Source organism: Dipodomys spectabilis, unplaced genomic scaffold (assembly GCF_019054845.1).
Source record: "Dipodomys spectabilis isolate Male_0828 unplaced genomic scaffold, ASM1905484v1 ptg000051l, whole genome shotgun sequence".
NCBI lineage: Eukaryota > Metazoa > Chordata > Mammalia > Rodentia > Heteromyidae > Dipodomys > Dipodomys spectabilis.
In genome coordinates, this window is record NW_024870728.1 from 21,634,497 (window position 1) to 21,655,153 (window position 20,657).

The following is a 20,657-nucleotide window of genomic DNA, read 5'->3' on the forward strand; positions in this document are numbered from 1 at the left end:
TTTCAGCATATTCTAAAATGCTAATAACATCACTTCTATTCCTTTTTTATGCTGGTACTAGGGCTTAAACTCAGGGTCTAAGTTCTATCCCTTAGCTATTTTGTGCAAAATTGGTACTGTATCTACCACTTACACCATAACTCCACTTCCACATTTTCTATTCTTAAAATAATTTTTGTCAGGCAATAGTGGTGATTCATTCCTGTAACTCCAGCTACTCAGGAGGCTGAGATCTGAGGATCACCATTCAAAGCCAGCCCCAGGACAGAAAGTCTATGAAACTCATCTCTCATAAGCCAGCATAAAGCCAGAAATAGCATTGTAGTTCAAGTGGTAGAACAGTAGACTTGAGCAGAAAAGTTCAAGGGACAGCACTCAGGCCCTGAGTTCAAGCCTCTGGACTGGCACAAAAACTACAAAAATAAATAAATACATAAATTCTTTTGACAGAGAAATAAATTAATGTTCTGTTATCATGAGCTGCCATGTTAATTTCACTGATTTCAGTCTTTATTAAAGTTAATTTTTGGGGGGAGGCTGGGAAGGGATGTGAAGGGTAAACCAAAGGAGGAGGCTGCAATGCTTGGTAAGAAATGTACGCATTATCCTGCCTATGTAATTGTAACCCCTCTGTACAGTATGTTCACAAATAAAATTAAATTAAATAAAAAAAAATAATAAAGTTAATTTTTACTGGATATATGTGTCTCCTGATATGAAAATGCTGACTTTTAATATGTACTTTGCAAATTTACATCAGTGGTGGGTAGGGCTTCAACTGAATAGATTTTAGTCTTCAAAAGCATAGATGCATCTTCCATCTTTAGTTTTTCCATCAACCAATTATTAACCTAACCAGAGAAAAAGAAAAATAGTTTGTGAAATGATAACTTTTAAAAGCTGTAACTTCAACCATATTAAAGTCAACAGCTTTTTAAGAATAAATTAAATTACAATTACTCATATTTTCAAAACCTAATAAGACTATATGAATTGACTATAGAATTAAGAAGCATTCTAACAGTGAATATTATAAAAACTTTAGAGGCTGTCTAAATGGTATAAAAATTACTTCGTTGGAAAGATCTTTTTACTATACAATACCACTGGTTGTACACTAGGAGAAGGGGGACATTTCAATCTTAGTAATCTATACATGACCCATCTCTGGATTCTAATGTACATTAATGGAAGACCTGAGTGTTTACACTTCAGATTATGCATAAGACCAAGTGAACAGCAGGAAGATTGGTCCCAACATTACCATAGATATAAATGTATTTATATGATTCTTTTTATGGGTAGAGATATTTAGGAGTAGAAGATGCTGTTCAAGGAAAGCTGTGGTGCTTGAGATCAAAGGGAGCCATAAGAGGAAGACCATCTTCTTCTGAGTATTCAAGTGGTCTGCACCCTGCATCAGCCTCATTCTGGCTCAGGAAAACAAACATTAACACCTTTTTTTCCAGGTTCAAGATTGTGTGGAAACTGGAATGGTTTAATATAACTTCAATTAAATAGGAAAAAGTATTATTTACATTCTTCCTTATCAAAAATGGATTAAAGTTGCCCATTAACAACATTCGTAAAATTCCCCAATATCTGAGAGTAATCTGCTGAGCAGAGCCAAGTCATATACTGGCAATGTTCCTTTTCAAAGGAAACCAGAAATAAAGTATTTGTTCCAATAAAGCTGACAATTCCCCTAGAGTGTTAATAACCAAATTCAATCATGGTATTCCCAGTAAGTACTGGAATGTACATCAGTAATGAAAGAATACTTCATTTGCATTTTTTTCTTACCAAGATTACATGAAAACCCATTACATTCAAATGCCGCATTTTCAAAGCAAGAAAACCTCTCGGGTGGCTTAAATCCAAACAATAAAGGGATTTAGGAACACAGAGCACAGCTACCCTGAAAATAAACATACACAACACAAGAACAATTAGGGAGATGAGCATTTACAATCTTGCTACATATCTGTTCTTTGGAGATTCCCAAGTTGGGCTTTTTTGAAAAGCCCCTGTTTTAGTCTTTCTTTTCTTTCTGTTACTTGGGTCTCTATACGTATCATACTACTTGCAAACCAAAATCTTGAATATTTTATACAGTTATCCTTCAGCCATTGTTGTGAATGCCTATATTTGTGAGGAGGAAAATTTGCAGATAGGAAAGCACCCATTTTAAAGTTGCTTTGGTAGTGCAAATCTCTGACCTGGATACAATTACTCATTAGAAGCTGAATGGGGAATACTAACAATGGTAAATACATTGCAGATATTGTAAAGAACAACATTTAAAAACTTAAGAGAAAGTCGACTAGAAAAACTAACATCTGTAACAACAATGTAAAGAATGTTATATGTTTTCTCATGTGTGAATTTTGGAAATAAGTTGATTGGGAAGAAAAATGGAAAAGGAATTTATAAAGATACTATATCCTCATTGTCTTCTACACACTAGATTTTATAAGAGAGATTATATGACTATATTATATACATATATTAAAGAAATGCTTAAGTTCTTCACTTGTCAGTTCTTTCTACTGAGAACTATGATAGCTCTTACTACGTCAGAGAGTTCTTAGTATGCCAAGAAAGAAAAAGAACAAAATCTTTGGGCAAGGAAGGCTCAGTGGTAGAGTGCTTGCCTTGCATGCATGAGGCCCTGGGTTCGATTCCTTGGCACTATATAAGCAAAAAAAGCCGGAAATGGCACTGTGGTTCAAGTGGTAGAGTGCTAGCCCTGAGCTGAAGAGCTGAGGGATAGTGCCTAGAGTTCAGGCCCCATGACCGACAAAAAAAAAAAAAGAACAAAAACGTCAACAAGTTCAGCAAGGAAGTTTTTTTGAGGACAGATGGGTAGGAAATAAAACATGTGAAAACAGTGGCCAAAGAAAGAGCCAGAGGGATTCACAAAGAGTAAGTCACAAAACTTTATGCAAACAGAAAGGTGAAGATAAAGAGATTTATTTTATATCCCTAGGTCATATTTGTTTACTGCCCAAGAGGGTAAAGGAATATAAATTCCTTGAGACAAGGTCTTAGGCTGACTCATCTAAGACCCAAAAAGCCTCTCCACAAAGGCTGACTGAAGAGGGGGTATGCAATGACTCATGACCTAACTCCTCGAGGTATGGTACAGTGCTTCTCCACAGGTTCTGATGAGTCAAGGACTCCATTTATGATTAATGTCAATACTCTCTGCCCTCGTATAATACAATTTAACTGAAGTGCTAAGGTTCTGCTGGTCCCCAACAGCTTATACCGGCAATCTTAGCTACACAGGAGGCTGGTATCTGAGGATGGTAGTTAAAAGCCAGCCCTGGCAGGGAAGTTTATGAGACTCTTATCTCCAGTTAACCACCAAAAAGCCAGAAGTAGAAGTGTGGCTCAAATAGTAGAGCACTAGCCTTGAGTGGAAAAGCTAAAGGATAGTACCCAGGCCCTGAGTTCAAGCCCTAAGACCAGAAAAAAAAAGAAAAAGAAAGAAAAAGCTAAGGTTTCTCTACTTTTGAAAGGTCTTGGAGTAAGGAAGTAAAACAAACTATACGTTGGATATTAGATTATTTTGTGTGTGTGTGTGTGTGTGCGCGCGTGCGTGCGTGCGTGCGTGCGTGTGTGTGTGTGTGTGTGTGTGTGTGTGGATAATGCTTAAACTCTAGGCCTTATGATCTCAACCTGCTTGCTTTCTGATAACTGGCATTTTTCTACTTGAACTATGCCTCTAGGACAGTATTTTGTTGGCTAATTAGAGATAGAATCTAGCATACATTTTTGTCTCAGCTGGCTTCAAACCTCCAGGTCTTATCCTCCTGAATAACTAGGATTACTAGTTGGAGCCTCCAGTGACCAGCTGGTATTTGTTTGTCTGTAGAAGTCTCAAATCTTTGTGTCTTTAAAATATTACCTTGTTTGAAGTTTAACTATTGATAGTTTCAACTATGTTAGCATTGTTTTATGACCAGTTTAGCTTCAAAATCTAGCTTTTTGAAAATGTCTATTTCAATAAGCAACACAATTCCAGTTTTGTATTCAACTGTAATAAACACATTTATACTGGATACCAGTGGCTCACGCCTATGATCCTAACTACTCAGGATACTGAGATCTGATGATCGTGGTACAAAATTAGCCTAGGCAGAAAAGTCCCCATGAAACTCTTATCTCCAATTAACCACTGGAAAACCAGAAGTGGTGCTGTGGTTCAAAGTGGTAGAATGCTAGCCTTGAGTGAAAGATGAAAGAGTTCCGGGACAGTGCCCAGGCCCTGAGTTCAAGCTCCATGACCAACAAAACAAAACAAACAAAAGGAAAACAATTTAAAAAAACACATTTACATAAAACAGTAGATTTTGAGTGAAAAATCTTTTGGTTTGTTGAAAGCTCTATACAAACACATTGGTATTATTACTGCTATCTGATATGAAGTCTTTCAGATTTCAGAAAGCCAAGAAAGTACGTATTATGTAAGCAACCTTTGTATATTTGTAGAAGTAACGTCAGCCTCTGAAAATGAAAATGCTTGGCTTCTGTTGGCATCCATTCTGATTTCAAAATCTGAAAGAAAAAAATTGAAATGAAATTTTCAAACATCATGATTTTCTATATCAAAATGTCTAAATCTACTATTAGTAATGATAATGGCAGTTGCCAAAAAAATAAAAAAATACTGAGAGCTTACTAGTTGGCAAACACTAGTCTGTGGATTTTTACTTGATTCTTTTTTTTTGCGGGGGGGGGGGGGGGGGGGGGTTCGTCCGGTCGTGGGGCCTGAACTCTGGGCCTGGGCGCTGTCCCTCAGCAATTCAGCTCAAGGCTAGCACTCTACCACTTGAACCACTTCCGACTTTTTTCTTTTTGCTTATGTGGTGCTGAGGAATCGAACCCAGGGCCTCATGCATGCAAGGCAAGCGCTCTACCACTGAGCCATCTTCCCAGCCCCCGTCTGTGGATTTTTACTCAGATTAGTTATCAGTTATTAGTCTCAAAGTATTATTGCCATTTTCCAAATAAGGAAATTAAGGTATATTTGTGTCTAAAATCAGATCACTGGTCATTTGTAAAGGAAGAATACAAACCCTGGCAATCCAGGTCCAAGGAAAAACCACATGGTACTAAGCTGCTACAACGAACTTTTTTTTTTTTTTTGTCAGTCATGGGGCTTGAACTTTGGGCCTGAGCACTGTCCCTCAGCTCTTCAGCTGAAGGTTAGCGCTCTACCATTTGAGCTACTGCTGAACTTCTTTTTTAAGGGAAATAAATAAAATAAGGAAGTCCCATACCAATGTGATAGTTATGTGGCAACTGGATATTTCTTGCAAAGTATCCTTCACCTCCCAGAATGCTACTTAGCACCTGGGCAACCTTTGCATGTGTCAGCGATGGTGATGGTGGCGGTGGTGGCAGTGGTAGGTCTATGGCATTTTGATAAGCAACATCGTCAAGTTTCAGACAAGTATCTAAAATATGAAGCCTAAGGACATTTTTCTCTATATCACCTAAAAAATAACACAATGGTGGAACAAAGGGTTAACAAAGTCAGCAGTGATATTCACTAGACACTACGTTGAAAATGAACTATACAACTTCACAGGGAAAGGGGTTGGGAGGGAGAAAATTGATGAGGGAAGAGGTGACAATGTCCAAAAAGAAATGTACTCAATACCTGACAGGTAACTATAACTCCTTTGAACATCACCTATACAATAATTTTTTTAATGGATGCTCTATCTTCAAAATAATATTAATATATCTATATCTGTGTCTCTTTCTTATGATGAGAACTCTCCTGGGGTCTCTGTAGGTTGGTTGGTTTGAAGCACTGACTTTACCTTCACCACTCTTCCCCCAGTAACATCTGTTCTGCAGACTCCAGTGTCTTATTTTAGTCATTACTATGCACTGCCATCCTACCTGATGTCAGCAGTTCATCGATGATTTCTTTTTGGAGAAGCTGATTAATAGGAGCCAAGGGGAAATAATTCATCATACAAAATGAACACATGGCATTCAGTAGGTTTTCAGGAGAAATATGGTGTAGACAACCAGTCAGAGCACTGGACATACCTTCTAGGAACCTTTTGAGAATAAAAAGAAAAATCAGATTTCAAACATAAATACAAAAACAAGGTCATGGAGGAGCTAGGTAGGTGTTATAGAACTAATGTCTTCAAGGAATCCCAAGAAAAGAGGTAAGAAAACCAAGTCTATAAATAAGTTTCTACATATAAATCAGGATAAATTGCTAGTATCTAATAAGTACATATCCAATTAATGATGGCCTATTGCTTATATCTTGCACTAAAAGTTATTTAGTAATCTTACTTGTTTAAGTCTTACTAAAACTATGGGACATTATTACTATTCCAATAAGAAAATGAGTAAACAGGCCCAGAGAAGTTGAGTAATTAGTCTATGAATTAGTAGTGTTTGGGTAAGCAAGCTCTGAAGCAAGGAATGACAGGGACAGTATTGCCAGTCTCCAGAGCCCTGACTTATAGGTTCACTGTCTTAAGCTCTTGATATTCAACTTAACTCACTATGTAGATCAAGTTGGCCTCAAACTTGTGGTCCTCCTACCCTAGCCTAAAAGTGCTAGGATTACAGGTATACACTAACTTCCACATCCAGTTTTAGAGACTTTTAATAATTATAGAAGATTTTCTATAAAGCCAGCACTCTTGCTGAAATTGTATCATCTATTAAAATTCTGTAGCTATCAAAATTCTGAGTTAAGTTTAATATCGATGGCTCATGTCTATAATCCTACTTACTAAAGAGGCTGAGACCTGGAGGATCAGTTTGAAGTTAGTCTGGGCAGATAAGTCCAAAAGACTCTATCTCTGAAACAGTCTGGGATTAGCTGTGATTTGGAGAAAAAAAAAAAGATCAAGAAGTTAAAAAAAAAAACAACTAAGAAAAAAGGTGATGGGTTAAGTAGATAAATGTTTTCCTCTGCAGATTGCAAGCCACAGAAAATATGGATTTTACATGCCCTCTCCCTGCTATAGGCAATCAGCTTCTGGACATACATGTTCCTATCACATCCATCTCTTCCAGTCAACTCTCTTTCCAAATGCTTGGATTTAGCCTATTTTTTCAACCTTGTCACTCTTGCTTACAATGTTGTCCTTACTCTTTCCTTCATAAAGCATCATCTGGTACCTGCCATTTACTGTTTCCCTCTGGAAGAACAAGATATGGCGTCTAAATTGAACTAGAAAAGAAGGAGCACAAACTTCTTTTTCATAGTCATTAGAGTACCAAACTCAGACAACGGTATATGTGGACATTCAGGATGACTGATTAACTGCTATCTCCCACTGTCCCTGTTCCTCTACACAGAGACATGGAATGGGAGACTAAGAGGTAGATAGACTTTTCTAATCACAGTATGACTGACATTTAGAACTGGATAATTCCTTTTTGTGAGGGGTGTTAGCAGAACTTCTGGCCTCCACCTAGTAGATAGCAGCACACAAGGCTTAGCCTTTGTATGTCCTCCAGTTGTGGCAACAAAACATGCCTTCAGCACTGCCAAACGTCCCATTGGGAGACAAAATCACTCTGGTTGAGAACCTCTAGGTCCAATAAAAGCAGAACAGACAGATAAAAGGATAATATTCATAATCCTCCACTCCTGTACTATTTAATTCTGCTATTAATATTTTACTAAATACCCCAACTCTTGTTGCTTCTTTTGGGTATGACGATTTCACTGGATCCAGTTACCACTTGAGCTGCTTAGAATCCATAATCTCCCTCACCCCTCAGTACTTATTCGCTAACCCCATACGCTCTAAGAGACAATTTCTGGAGTTTTCATTACCACCATCTTGCTAGTAATTGTCTGAAAAGTGCAGAGGTCAATGAGAGAAAGAAAACCAGGTCAGAGCAAGAGAAGGATAAATTTAGGAGATATTTTTCAACCTTTATTAAATGCCCATTTTTTGTCAAGTCCTGTGCTAAGTTCAAGGAACCTGGTTTTGATTCCAGAGAGCTTACTAAATGAAGAATAGAGACACATGAATTGACACAATTATGTGGCCAAGTATCCACCAGATTTTAGGATACACTGGCACTGACAGAGACACCAGAGAAAGCAAAGGAAACTTTCAGTGGTGGGCACAGTAGGCAGGTGCTTTGTAGGCAGCCTAGCCCGACTTCATTGATGAACTGAATCTACACAAATAGATAGCTTTAGAATCTGGATCTAGAGGAAAGACTATAGGACAGTTGAAGCCAGTTATTTTGTGGCAAAAAAGACAACCTGAAAATCTTGTCACTAACACCCTCTGAATGTTTTTTCCTCTAAGACCTCTTTAACCCATGCTATTTCCTTTTTTCAATCTAACAACTACTTTGTGACAGACATTGTTTTCATAGTCTGGCATAGGTAATTCATTTAATCCTCAAAATGACTCAAGGCAAATTTATCCCCATTTTAATAGTGAACAACTCTTTGCATAGATAAATAACTTGTCAAGCATGTAGTATGTAATAAAGGCAGGGCTGGAATTCAAACCTAGAAAAACTATCTTTAGAAGCTGTGATTTTAATCCACCTAAAATAATACTCTTCATTCTGGTTTTTAATAAACCCTGACCCAAAAAAAAGATGTTTTATCTAGTTAAAGATAAAAAGAACAGAAAGTAGTTTGGGACAAAATGAATAGTCACTAAGAGTGACATTAATAAGACAAATAGAAAGACCAGCTCTTTTAGTTCTATAGAAACACTGATTTGATGAAAACCTACAGACCAAATAGGACTTCATGAGGAGTCCAGAATCAAGATAAAAAAAGGCCATAGTAATCCAAATATGCGCAAAATCAAAAACAGCTGCATAGGAAGATAAAAGGAGAACTTTACCTATGTCAAGCCCTCCCTCAAACTGTCAGCACTCAACACTAACAGACACTCTTGGCCTATGACTTTTCTCTTGGAGGGAAAGAGTAGAAGATGCACACAGCATTCCAGTCTTTCACTGAGACTAAGGAATTGGTTTCTGCTTCACCTCACATGAGGTACTGATGGACCCAGCATAGATCAGACGGCTAGGCAGTTTTAGGAAAGTACTTTCTGCAACTAGCGCAGACACTAAAGATGAAGAGAAAGAATAGAGTCATGGGTATCAACCCAAGAAGCAGGGATGTGCAGTGGAATACACCTTTAACATCACAACTATCTGAGATTTCCATTTCTTGGACACCTCATATCTTGCCTCCTATCTCCATGACAACACAACTAGCACAGTTCAGATGCTTAGGAAAAGTTAAAAAGAAAGGAAAAGAGCTTGGTGGCTTATAGTGGACAGAGCAGCTCTGTGGCTGGGAGATGAGCAGAACTCCAGAAAGAAGGAAGGAATCTGGTGCATCTCCAATGTCCCAGCCTACAGTTCCAAGGACAGACACCAGAGGGAGCAAGAGCTTATGGGCTCCTGAAACAAATGAAATTTCCAAATCCTAATTAGGAATCCAGCCAGGTGCTAATGGTTCATGCCTGTAATCCTAACTACTCAGGAGGCTGAGATCTGAGGATTATGGTCCAAAGTCAGGCTGGGCAGGAAAGCCTATTGGAACTCTTATCTCCAATTAACCCCCCCCCCCCAAAAAAAAAGCTGTAAATGGAGCTGTGGTTCAAGTGCTAGCAAAAGTTCAGAGGCAGCACTCAGACCCTAAGTTCAAGCTCCAGGACCTGCACCTCCATCCAAAAAAAATTGCAAGCACAATCAGAGAAGACATATCCACAGAAAGGTCTGAAAGGGCCTTGTATTTTCTGACTTGACTGAGCGTCTTTCCTTGTCAAAGCCAGTCCATAAAAGTAGGGCGAGGCAGTTGTTCCTTTAAATGTGCAGACAACAGTGCAAAAAACTACTTAAACACAATCAAGACCACATGATACAATTAAAGGAATAACTATCAAATAGCTGACCCCAAACAAATGGAGACTTGATTGCCTCACAAAGAATATAAAATAACTATCTTAAAGAAACAGTGTGTTTCAGGACATACACAAATAAGTCCAATCAGGAAACAGATGACAAAAGCTAGGCTATCAATAGATCATGTTAATTTTTTTAAAACAACTTAACATTTCAAGAAAAATAAAAACTATACAAATATCCTTTCAGCCCATAATGGAATGAAACTAGAAAGCAAAAGCAAAGCTGGTAATTTCACAAAAATGTGAAAATTATAGAACATTGTATATGGGGGAGGGGGGGAGGGGATGGAGCACACATGCATGTGTATGTGTAAGGCCTGGATTCTGTCCCTGACTGGGTGCTATCCCTGAGATTTTTTTGCTCAAGGCTAGCACTCTACCACTTGAGCCACAGCTCCACTTCTGGCTTTTTAGTAGTTAATTGGAGATAAGTCTCACTGACTTTCCTGCCTGGGCTGGGTTTGAACCAAGAGCCTCAGACCTCAGCCTCTTGAGTGGCTAGAATTACAAGCATGAGCCATAGGTGCCTGGCAGAACAGCTAATGGGCCAAAGAAGTCAAAGTGGAAAATATCTCAACAAAACCACAACATATCAAAAATTATGGGATCACAAAGAAATCACAAAGAAATAATCTAAAATTGTACTTGAGGAAAATATTAAGCCCAAACTTAGCAGAATGAAAAAGATCATAAGGATTAGCACAGAAATAAATGAAATAGAGGAAGTGGTGCTGTGGCCCAAGCCGTAGAGTGCTCGCCTTGAGCTGAAGAGCGCAGGGACACCGCCCAAGCCCAGAGTTCAAGCTCCACGACTGACCAAAATAAAAGAAAACACAGAAATAAATGAAATAGAGACTAGGAAAAAAATTAACAAAATTAAGACATGGTTTTTTGAAAAGATCAACAAAATTGTCAAACTCTATCTAGACTACCAATGAACTGTGAAATCACATTTATAATAGCAGCAAAAAGAATAAAACACAGAATAAATCTAATCAAGGAGGTGAAAAACTAGCCCACAAATGTTTGCATTCTTTTCTATTTTTCATTAGTGTTGTATTAATTCTTTCATTAGTGTTTTGCTGTTTTCAGTATATAGTAAAATGTCTATATTATACACAATGATCTACAAAGTAGACACACAAATAGTTTACAGGAATATGTTAAAATGCTCATTACCAATAATCATAAGGAAAATGCCAATCAAACCCATAAAAGATATGAGATATAACTTGCACAGGTTATAATGGCTACTATTTTTTTTTAAAAGGATTAGGAAGAAGACATTAGAATGGGGAAACAAGATAGGGGAAGGAGGAGGGAATGTAGATGTGGAGGTGGAAGGGAAGGGATGGTAGGGGAAAAACAAAGGAGGAGGCAACAATCCTTGACAAGAAATGTACTCATTACCTTGCTCATGTGATTGTAACTCCTCTGTACAGTATTTTCACAATAAAAAAGAATGGGGAAATAAAAGTGTCTGTGTACTGTTGGTAGAAATATAAATTAGTATAGCTACTAAGGAAAGCTATAAGGATTTCTCAAAAAATTTAAAAGGAGACAATTCCACACCTAGAAATATTTATAAGCATGATCTCCTAAAGATATCCATAGTTCCATGTTCACTGCAGCATTATTCACAAAGTCAGAATACAACCTAAATGTCCTCAACGACCTAAATGTCCATCATTCTAAACAGATAAATATTTTTAAAGAGGGGAAGCCAGATATAGTGGTGCACATCTATAATCTCAGCAGTAAGAAGGTTGAAGAAGGTTGAGAACACAAGTCTGAGGTAATCTTTTTTTTGGGGGGGGGTCCGGTCATGGGCCTGAACTCTGGGCCTGGGCGCTGTCCCTCAGCTCTTCAGCTCAAGGCTAGCACTCTACCACTTGAGCCACAGTGCCACTTCTGGCCTTTTTTTTTCTGCTTATGTGGTGCTGAGGAATCAAACCCAGGGCCTCATGTATGCAAGGCAAGCGCTCTACCTCTGAGCCACCTTCCCAACCCTAAGGTAATCTTGAACTACAGACTAAGTTCAAGGCTGACCTGGGTTACATAGTGAAATTCAATAGAATATTATTAATCCTTCAAAAAGAGCTATATGCTAGAACATAGATAAACATGGAGGACATGATGCTAAGTAATGAACAAATCACAGAAGAACAAATACTACATAATCTCAAACTCAGAACTAGGACAATGGTTGGAATAGGGTAGGGAGTTAACAATAATCCACTGACATTTAAAAATTTATAGGAGAGTAGATATCATTTAATAAAAGGGAAACTAATACTAAATTAAAGATACATTTCTTAATTTTGCAACAAATTAAAAAAATAAACTACAAACTTAGTAGCTAATGAGATAAGATAGGAAAGTTTGAATACTGAATGAACATACATTGAGAATTTTTTTGAGAAAGACAAAGAACAGTGAAAGTAAAATTCTATTTAATTTCATAAATGACTGAAAAATACTGTCTAGTTTCTTCACATGGATGATAACTACGGGTACATTCAGTTGTTATAACTTGTTACGCTCATAATTTATAAATAATTTTATGTTATTTAATAATCGAGTAAAAGAGAAAGTACATACTCTTTGTGCTGGCCTTTGTCGATGTGATTAAGAGAAGAATACACAAACAGAACAGATATAATACTTTTCATGTGCAGAGATTCAGGTTTCTCTACAACTTTCTTCATAAACAAGTCCATCAATTCAATGGGTCGAAAGTGAAGGTTTTCAAATAAAATAAGGAGAAGAAGGGCCTTAAAAAGAGGAAAATGTCTTAGTTACAATAAACTGCTAACAATCTTTATATCTGAAAAACATTAACAGTAATACCACTGTCCTGAGTGATAAAATACTTCCTAAAAGGGAAAAAATATCTCCCTGGTGCCAGTGGCTCTTATCTGTAATCCTAGTTACTCACGAGTCTGAGATCTAAGGATCATGGTTCAAAGTTAGCCTGGAAAGGAAAGACCATGAGATTCTTATCTACACCAAAAACTGGAAGTACAGCTATGGCTCAAGTGGGAGAGTGCTAGTCTTGAACACAAAATCTAAGCCCTAAGTTCAAGCGCTATGACCAGCAACAACAACAAAAAAAAGGAACAGAAATTCTTGAATCATATTAAGTTAATAAGTAATCTTTTTGTAGCTGAGAACCAGAACAATACAATGGTTTCCATACTTCTATTTCATTTAAAACTAAATTCTTTCCTACATGCTTTTCATACTACAGATCTTAAAATTACTTTTAAATGTACCTTTAAATGAGGTTTCCCAAAGTGACTAACACAATCTCAAATAGCTCCCACTTCCAACTCCAGATACTCCCTAGATGCTAAGGTAACTGAAAAACTTCTAGATTTTATAATAATTTCTAAAACTGAAAATGGTTGAAGTATCATGGTAAAAATAAGTCTTCCAGGACACCTCCAACCTTCCCCTTGGGTCTTTACCACAGTAATTCTTTTCCCAAGGTTAATGTAAAATTTTTAAATACTGAGTTAATCAATATTCACTTTACTCTCTAAACAGACCCAAATATTTGCCACAGTCATCACCTACTTCATTATAAAGAGAAAAATTCTAGCAGCTGAACAATGTTTCTATTAAATATTATTCCTAAAAGCTTTTTCACAGAATGAAAATGGAAATGATCATAAATAGTAACATTTTATGAATAACAACATTTTATTCTTCAACAATCAAATCTGTCACACTGCCTATCTTTATTTTTAAAAATCTAGGAAAGAAAAGAAACACACAGTGATAAATACTCATGTACAATATAATCTTCCAAAAACCAAATTAAGAGAGCAAACTTCAGACAATATAATTTTTGTTTCAGATACAAAGACAATTAAAACACTAAATAGTATATTAATAAATAACCCCAGAAAGGAATAATGAATAATTTTTCAAAAGTCAGATTAGTATTGGAAATTGACATATTAACTGCTATAAAGCAGAAAAAAATACTTAAAATGTTTAATGAATTGACATGCTCCTTTAAAGTTGTTGAGGACTACTTGAAACTGATAATTTACTCACTTGTTTCAAATTCCAGATGTCAAAAGTTGTAGACACATAATCTGCTATTCCCCTGAAGAGATCTAAATTATGGTATTGGAGTTCTTTGCAAGACCGCAAGATGCTGACCAATATTTTAAAAGGACATCCATGGATATTATCTTTAAGAACCAATTAAATAAACAAACAAAAATTACCAGATAGTTTCGAATGCAAGATTTATTATGTCCAACGTTTTTGTCCTTTTGATTAAAAGAAAAGGAAGCACCATATTTTTAGGAAAAAAAACTATAGGCAAAAATTAAATATTTATAACCAATTTTAACTCATATAAAAGCAAAATTTCACAAGAAAAACAAATGTAATTCAAAACAGTACATCAAATACTATTAATCATGAGAGGAAAACTCCCCTTACCTATGACCTTCTTACTGCATTCACTCAGGAGAGCAATAGAACGATGATTCATAGCAGCAAGGACTTCAAACATGTGCTGGCTATTCAAAAAAGAAAATCTGTCTAATTCTTTCAAGGCTTTCATCTAAAACAAACAAACTTGTGTTTAGCATTTGTGGAAAAATAAATTAAAATTTTAAGTAAAAAGTATGAAGTTTGAGAAAAACAACTCACTAAAAAAACTACTCTGTGTTTTAGTGGAAAAATAAACTTTTAAATAAAAAGGATGAAGTTTGAAAAACTCAGACAGGTAAGTAAATTCATGTTTATATATGCAAACAAAAAATCTTAATTGACTTCAGTAAAGCTAAACCCCAAAAGCCTAACAATGTTCTTTCCCCATCCTCCCCACTCCAAAGTGACTTCAAGAAATAGTAGCAGGGTCACAAAAAATATTTTTTTTAATTACCCACTAAAGAAAATTCAGGTTCTTACCTCCAATTTCTTTTTAAGTGCTACTGGTGTATCTTTTCCAATATATTTCATCACAGTTTGTAATGTGAAGACACGCTGTATTTTCCAAACATGTTGATCAACTAGTATCCTGTCATTAAACACAATAAACATTATAATCCTAGAATAATTTCAAACTTTATTTGGCTCAGTTCCTGCTTCTCATGAGCAAAGAATATGAAGCCTATTAAAGAGATCTACATGCCCAACAGAGTATATACGTCTACAACTAGAATACCATATAGAACTAGTATCTAGACCATATAGAACTATTTTGTCTTACATTATTGTGTTCTCAAATCATATCAGGACACTACACTATGATTTATTATGTATAGTCAAAAAACAGGAATTAAGTATTATTCTCAATAATCTATGACATTAGGTTAGTTGATTCATGCTAGTTTCATGAATAACATAGTGCCCAAATAACTATCCTGAATGGATTATACTTGTCAGTTCTCTCCACCTCTCAATTCAAAATTATGTTTTAAGATAATTTAATTTCAATTTTGCTCACATATTTGTTTGTGGTAGTTCTTTTAAAAAGGTATTATTTACAGCTTTATCTCACTCAGAGTTAGGATTTTAAGTTTATTAAAGTATGAAAGACTTTAATGTTCCTTCCCTCCCCAAAAGGAGTTTAGTTCTCATTTCAATTGTTAATTTCAAGTACAGAGGGTCAGATAAAAACACATGAAGAAAGGATAAGAATTTCTCACCGCAACCCTGCTTGAAGAACATCCACATTCTTGCATGGGTCCATTGCCTTTAGAAGAATTGACAAAATTGAAAGACATCTCTCGTCACACTCATTGATACGTTCCTATTGAAAAACAATTCAGAAAACATAAGACAATAAGTCCATAGTGGATTATCTCACCCAATGAACACCACTGAACTTCCCATTAAAAGTCTAAATATTAAATCAATAAGCCCTATATTCAATCCAGAATAAACAACTTCATTGGGGAAATAAAATGGAATACATAAATTTTCCAAATAATGGATACACACCATTTTGTACAACACATTTTTATTTATCAATATAATTGAAAACACATTTGACACTTTGCTTCTGAAATAACTTGAATCAAACATTACTTTTTCCTCTTAAGACCCAAGCCATCACGAAAACCCCATGGTACATAATATCAGTGTACTGAGGTATACAATTGTATTCTCTAGTGTTCACCACAGTGCCTAGAATACTGCATGTCTTATAAAGGGTTAGTTTTTCTAAGTGGTTGAAAACATGTCTTCCTTTCTAGATTTAGAAGCCTCATGATTATAAGGGATTATGTTTTTCGTATCTTTATATATCCCTATTGACAAATGCAGTAACTAGTACATAGTGACATCCAATGTTTATTGTGTCAATATGAATGCACTAGCTCTGTGACTTTAGTCAAGTTGCTTGACAACCCTGAGTCTGCTTCTTCTTCGGCATCATGAAGATAACATCAATCTCCAAGTGTAGTTGAGAGGATTAAGGAAGATTATATAAGTAAAAGCCAGATACCATTTACAAATATGAATCCTTCCCTTCTCTTTTCTTCTTTCACCTACCCACCCTTTCTTTGTACATCTTTCCTGTATCTGTATTTTAGTCCCTTCATTATTATTCATCCTGGAGAAAGTGAGTAGCATAAAATTTCCAAAGCTAAAGAAATGACCTATAGCTAGGCACCGGTGGGTTACATGCATAATCCTATATATTCTGGAGGCTGAGTAATTAAGATTCAATAGTAGTTCTAAGTTAGCTGGAGCAGGAAAGTTCATGAGACTCGGATCTCCAATTGACCTCCCAAAAGCCAAAAGTAAAGCTGTGGCTCAAGTGGTAAAGTACTAACTTTGAGCAAAAAAGCTCAGGAACAGTGCCCAGGCCCCAAATTCAGTCCCAGGATTGGCACAGAAAGGAAAGGGAGAGGAAAGGAAGGGAGAGGAGGAGAGGAAAGGGGAGAGGAAAGAAAGGGAAGGGTGAAAGAAGGGAGAGGGAAAGAAAGAGAGACAAAGAGACAGAGATAAAGAGAAAGAAGGAAAGAAGAAAGGAAGGAAGGACCTAGCTAACTTAAAGTCTCCTAACAAATAATATATAAACAAATCAATACCTATGGCAGATTTTTTTACTAGCTTATGCACCACACAAGGGTCTCATATCTAAAAATATACTTAGAGCTCAAAAAGTTAAAACCACCCAAAAATAAACCATCAAAGAAACAACTACTCAATTTAAATAATAAATAGGGATTTAAAAGACTTCTCAGCAAGAATGGCCGTGAGACACGTGAAGAAATGTTGAACATCTCAGGCCATAAAAGAAATGTAAATTAAAACAACAATGAGATTCTACTTCACCCCACTTAGAATGCCATTATCAAAAAATAATAGATGCTGATAGGGATGTGGCCAAAAGGGAACATTACTACACTGCTGATAGGAATGTAAACTTGTTTAACCATTCTGGAAAGTTGTATGGAGGTTCCTAAAAGACTAAACATAGAGCTTCCCTAGGACCCAGCAATCCCACTCCTGAAAATTTATCTAATAGACCACAAAGAAGGCCATGCTAAAGCTACCAGCACATCCATGTTCATTGAAGCATTGTTTACCTTAATCAAGATATAGAATCAACCTAGATGCCCCTCAATGATCAAATGGATCAAGAAAATATGATATATATATATAATGGAATTCTACACATCAGAAATATTGTACCATTTGTAAGGAAATAGACTTGGAAAAAATTGTATTAAGTAAGCCAGGCCTGAAGAAACAGACTACATTGTTTCCATTTGTTGTAACTAGAATACGCCTATAAATCTATAAGTAAACACACTATATGGTAAAATACAAGCAAACATGTAGACATGCTAAACTATGCAGGACTCTAGACATTCACACAGTGTGACCTGAGGACAATACTCTTAGGAGAGGATCACAGAGGCTCAACAGCTATGTGCAAATGATCATATAAAATGATATTTATTGAAATGAACTCCAAGAAATGTAAACAAGAGGTTGTTTGTTAGTCCTGAGGCTTGAACCTAGGGACTGAACACTATCCCTGAACTCCTTTTGCTCAAGGCTAGCATTCTACCACTTGAGCCACAGCACCAAAGCTTTTATGTGATTACTTGGAAATAAGACTCATGGACTTGCCTGCCCAGGCTGCCTTCAAACAGTGATCCTCAGATCTCAGCCTCCTGAGTAGCTAGAACTACCAGCCACCAGCACCCTAGTACAAGAAGTTTTTTGTTACTTTGGGTTTTGTTTTTGTTTCTTTTTTCTCCTTTTTCACTGTTTTTGTTTTTGCTATCTTTTGTCTCAAATCTAAGTTTACGTTTTGGGGAGGGTAAGGGGCGAGCACAGTAATGGTAGGACAGAGTGAATAAATGAAGCTGTGAGACTCACTAGACACTATGTTGAAAATAAACTATACAACTTTGGATGTGAGGGCAAAACTGGGAGAAAGAGAAGGAAGGAGTGACACTGTTCAAAAAGAAATGTACTCATCACCTGAGTATATAACTGTAACCCCTCTGTATATCAAATAAATAAAACTATACAAAAAGGAAACACATATATTCCACAGATAGCGTCTAATCTTTCCTCCCATCCTTTCAAATGTATAAATACACTTCAGTTTCCTTTTGATTTTACCTGTACCATCCTCAAGGAAGTCTGTACCACAAGAGTATTCTGAGGTACTCCAAGCTTCACCATAGCATAAAGACTGAACAGCAGGTGGTCATAGTGCATTATCCTGGCTTCTCTCATCATGTGATCACACAGGTGGTTAAAGGCCGGGTGCCTAAACATCAGTTGCTTTTCAAACCGTTTCTGGTCTTCAGACATTCTTTTGGCAATTGTCCACATTGCTGAGAAATAGTTACTACTAGGAAATGTAGGGGCTTTTGAAAATATATCTAACACGTCACTCAAGGAATTACACTCTTGAGACAGTTTTCTATAGCTTATAGGAGTTGGTTTCGTTTCTTTATTGGGTTCAGCTCCACTGGAGAACTGTGGATCAACATTCACTTTCTTCAATCCATCATCAAATATCTCAGCAGATACAAGAGAATGCTTTGAGTCAAAGAATAGTAGTCTTCTAGGACAATGCAATCTGTCAACCCCAAATACTGATGCAATGCTTATGTCTTTTCTTTGCAAGCTACCATCTCCTGACTTTAAAATAAATGCATCCTGAAAAAGGTATCTACATGATGTTTGGATTCCATTATCGAAGTCACTTAACAGAAAGTTTCTTAGGTTCCAGTTTGAATGAGGAATTTTTGGTCTGCAAAACTTCAAAGGATATAACCTCAGAATTCTGCTCCTTGGAACTAAAGAATTGATTTGTCCAAGGTTCCGTAAAAAGGAACCTGCTTTATGACTCATTTTGCTATCCACTGAAACACTTTCAAATGGCTTTAAAGTTGTCAGTATAAAAGTGAAGTCACCTCTCTTAATGAAAAACAACACATGATGTCATTTTCCTGTAGGAGACAATAATGAAAGAAATTTAAATTTTAACTTAAATACACTTAAAAGAAGCCAGCGTAGGAACCCATGGAGTCATTACAAATTTACATTAAAACAGTAAAACAATTGTAATGATATGGACTGCTTCCATGTTTACCTCAGTTACGTCCAATTGACCAGGTGTCCTTATCTTGAGGCCCCAGAGTAGTTCCTAGATTCAGTAACACTCCCACGGTACCCTTTCCAGACAAGATAAACTCTAGCAACAGGAATCGGACCAACATGTACTCCCAGCTTGGACCTTGAGCAGATACTCTGGCGCAGCAACCTCCCCTCCCTCCAGCCTTCACCTTGTTTCCCGCCCTTCGTCCCAATCACCTCCACTAGACAATTCCAGCCCTCAATCTGACTCACTGTAAATCCGTGGGCTGTAAGTAAGGAGTGAATCTCTAGCTTTCGCTAGAGGCTCTCCCTTGCGAGTAATTTTTGTTCTTCCTAACAAATCTATGCTGGTACCGAACCATCTCTTCGTCTATTCTTTTGCTCTCCTTTTCCTCCCTCTTTTTGGACCTAACCACCACCTGTAGGCTGTCTGAAAGTGTCCATGATTTAGCAGCTTTCGCAGTGATCGCGGCATGAATTAGCCGAAAATAACGAAAGAAAGGGGGGGTTGGAGATGTGTTCCATGACCATGCTAACATGGCTGGAAACTTCCCAACGCGATCTAATCGTGTCAGAGCCTGGGCTTGGGCAGGTTGGACCTGCTGAGGCGCGGGAAGCCACAGCGAGGCCCGGGGCCCGGGAGGAGCCACCACCGGCCGGCCTCCCGGACCCACCCGCACCCGTGCCCGCGTCCTCCGCAGCTGGGCCAGCCGCCCGTCACTCCGGCCCTCGTCAGACCTCCCGCGGCGGGGCGAAGCGTCCAGGGTGGGACACCGGCCCGCCGCGCCTCCCACACCCGTCCTACGCTCACCTCTGAGGAAGAACCCGTGGATGAGGACGGGCGCCGCCATGACAGTTCCGCCAAGCATTGCCAAGTATCGCGAGATTCTCCTACGGCATTTCTTGCAGGTCAAAAAGGATCGGTTCGCGGGAAAGACTGACTCGTTGTAAAAAATGGTTCATTTTCCTGAGCGCCGAAATAAAACCAGAGGCAAAAAAAAACCACAGACTCTTTTAATACAGGCGATGTGCAATCTAATCGTGTGCCCAAGCGTAATCCTTTCAAGTCATGAATTCGAGTCCTTCGCCCCTCCCTCTGGATCA

At 37.4% G+C, this 20,657-nt stretch overlaps 1 protein-coding gene across 1 annotated transcript; it reads right to left on the reverse strand.

Moving 5' to 3' along the window:
- Window positions 1–615: 615 nt before the first annotated feature.
- On the reverse strand, window positions 616–20,437 carry Fastkd2 (FAST kinase domains 2). The gene is made up of 12 exons (XM_042679170.1): window positions 20,365–20,437; window positions 18,567–19,405; window positions 15,626–15,729; window positions 14,886–14,994; window positions 14,412–14,535; window positions 14,016–14,155; window positions 12,552–12,724; window positions 5,920–6,083; window positions 5,289–5,504; window positions 4,482–4,563; window positions 1,804–1,918; window positions 616–851 (listed from the first exon to the last, which is right to left on the reverse strand). Exons 2-12 carry the CDS (start codon window positions 19,305–19,307, stop codon window positions 732–734), a joined length of 2,088 nt encoding a protein of 695 aa, XP_042535104.1. The 5' UTR covers window positions 19,308–19,405; window positions 20,365–20,437; the 3' UTR covers window positions 616–731.
- Window positions 20,438–20,657: the final 220 nt, after the last annotated feature.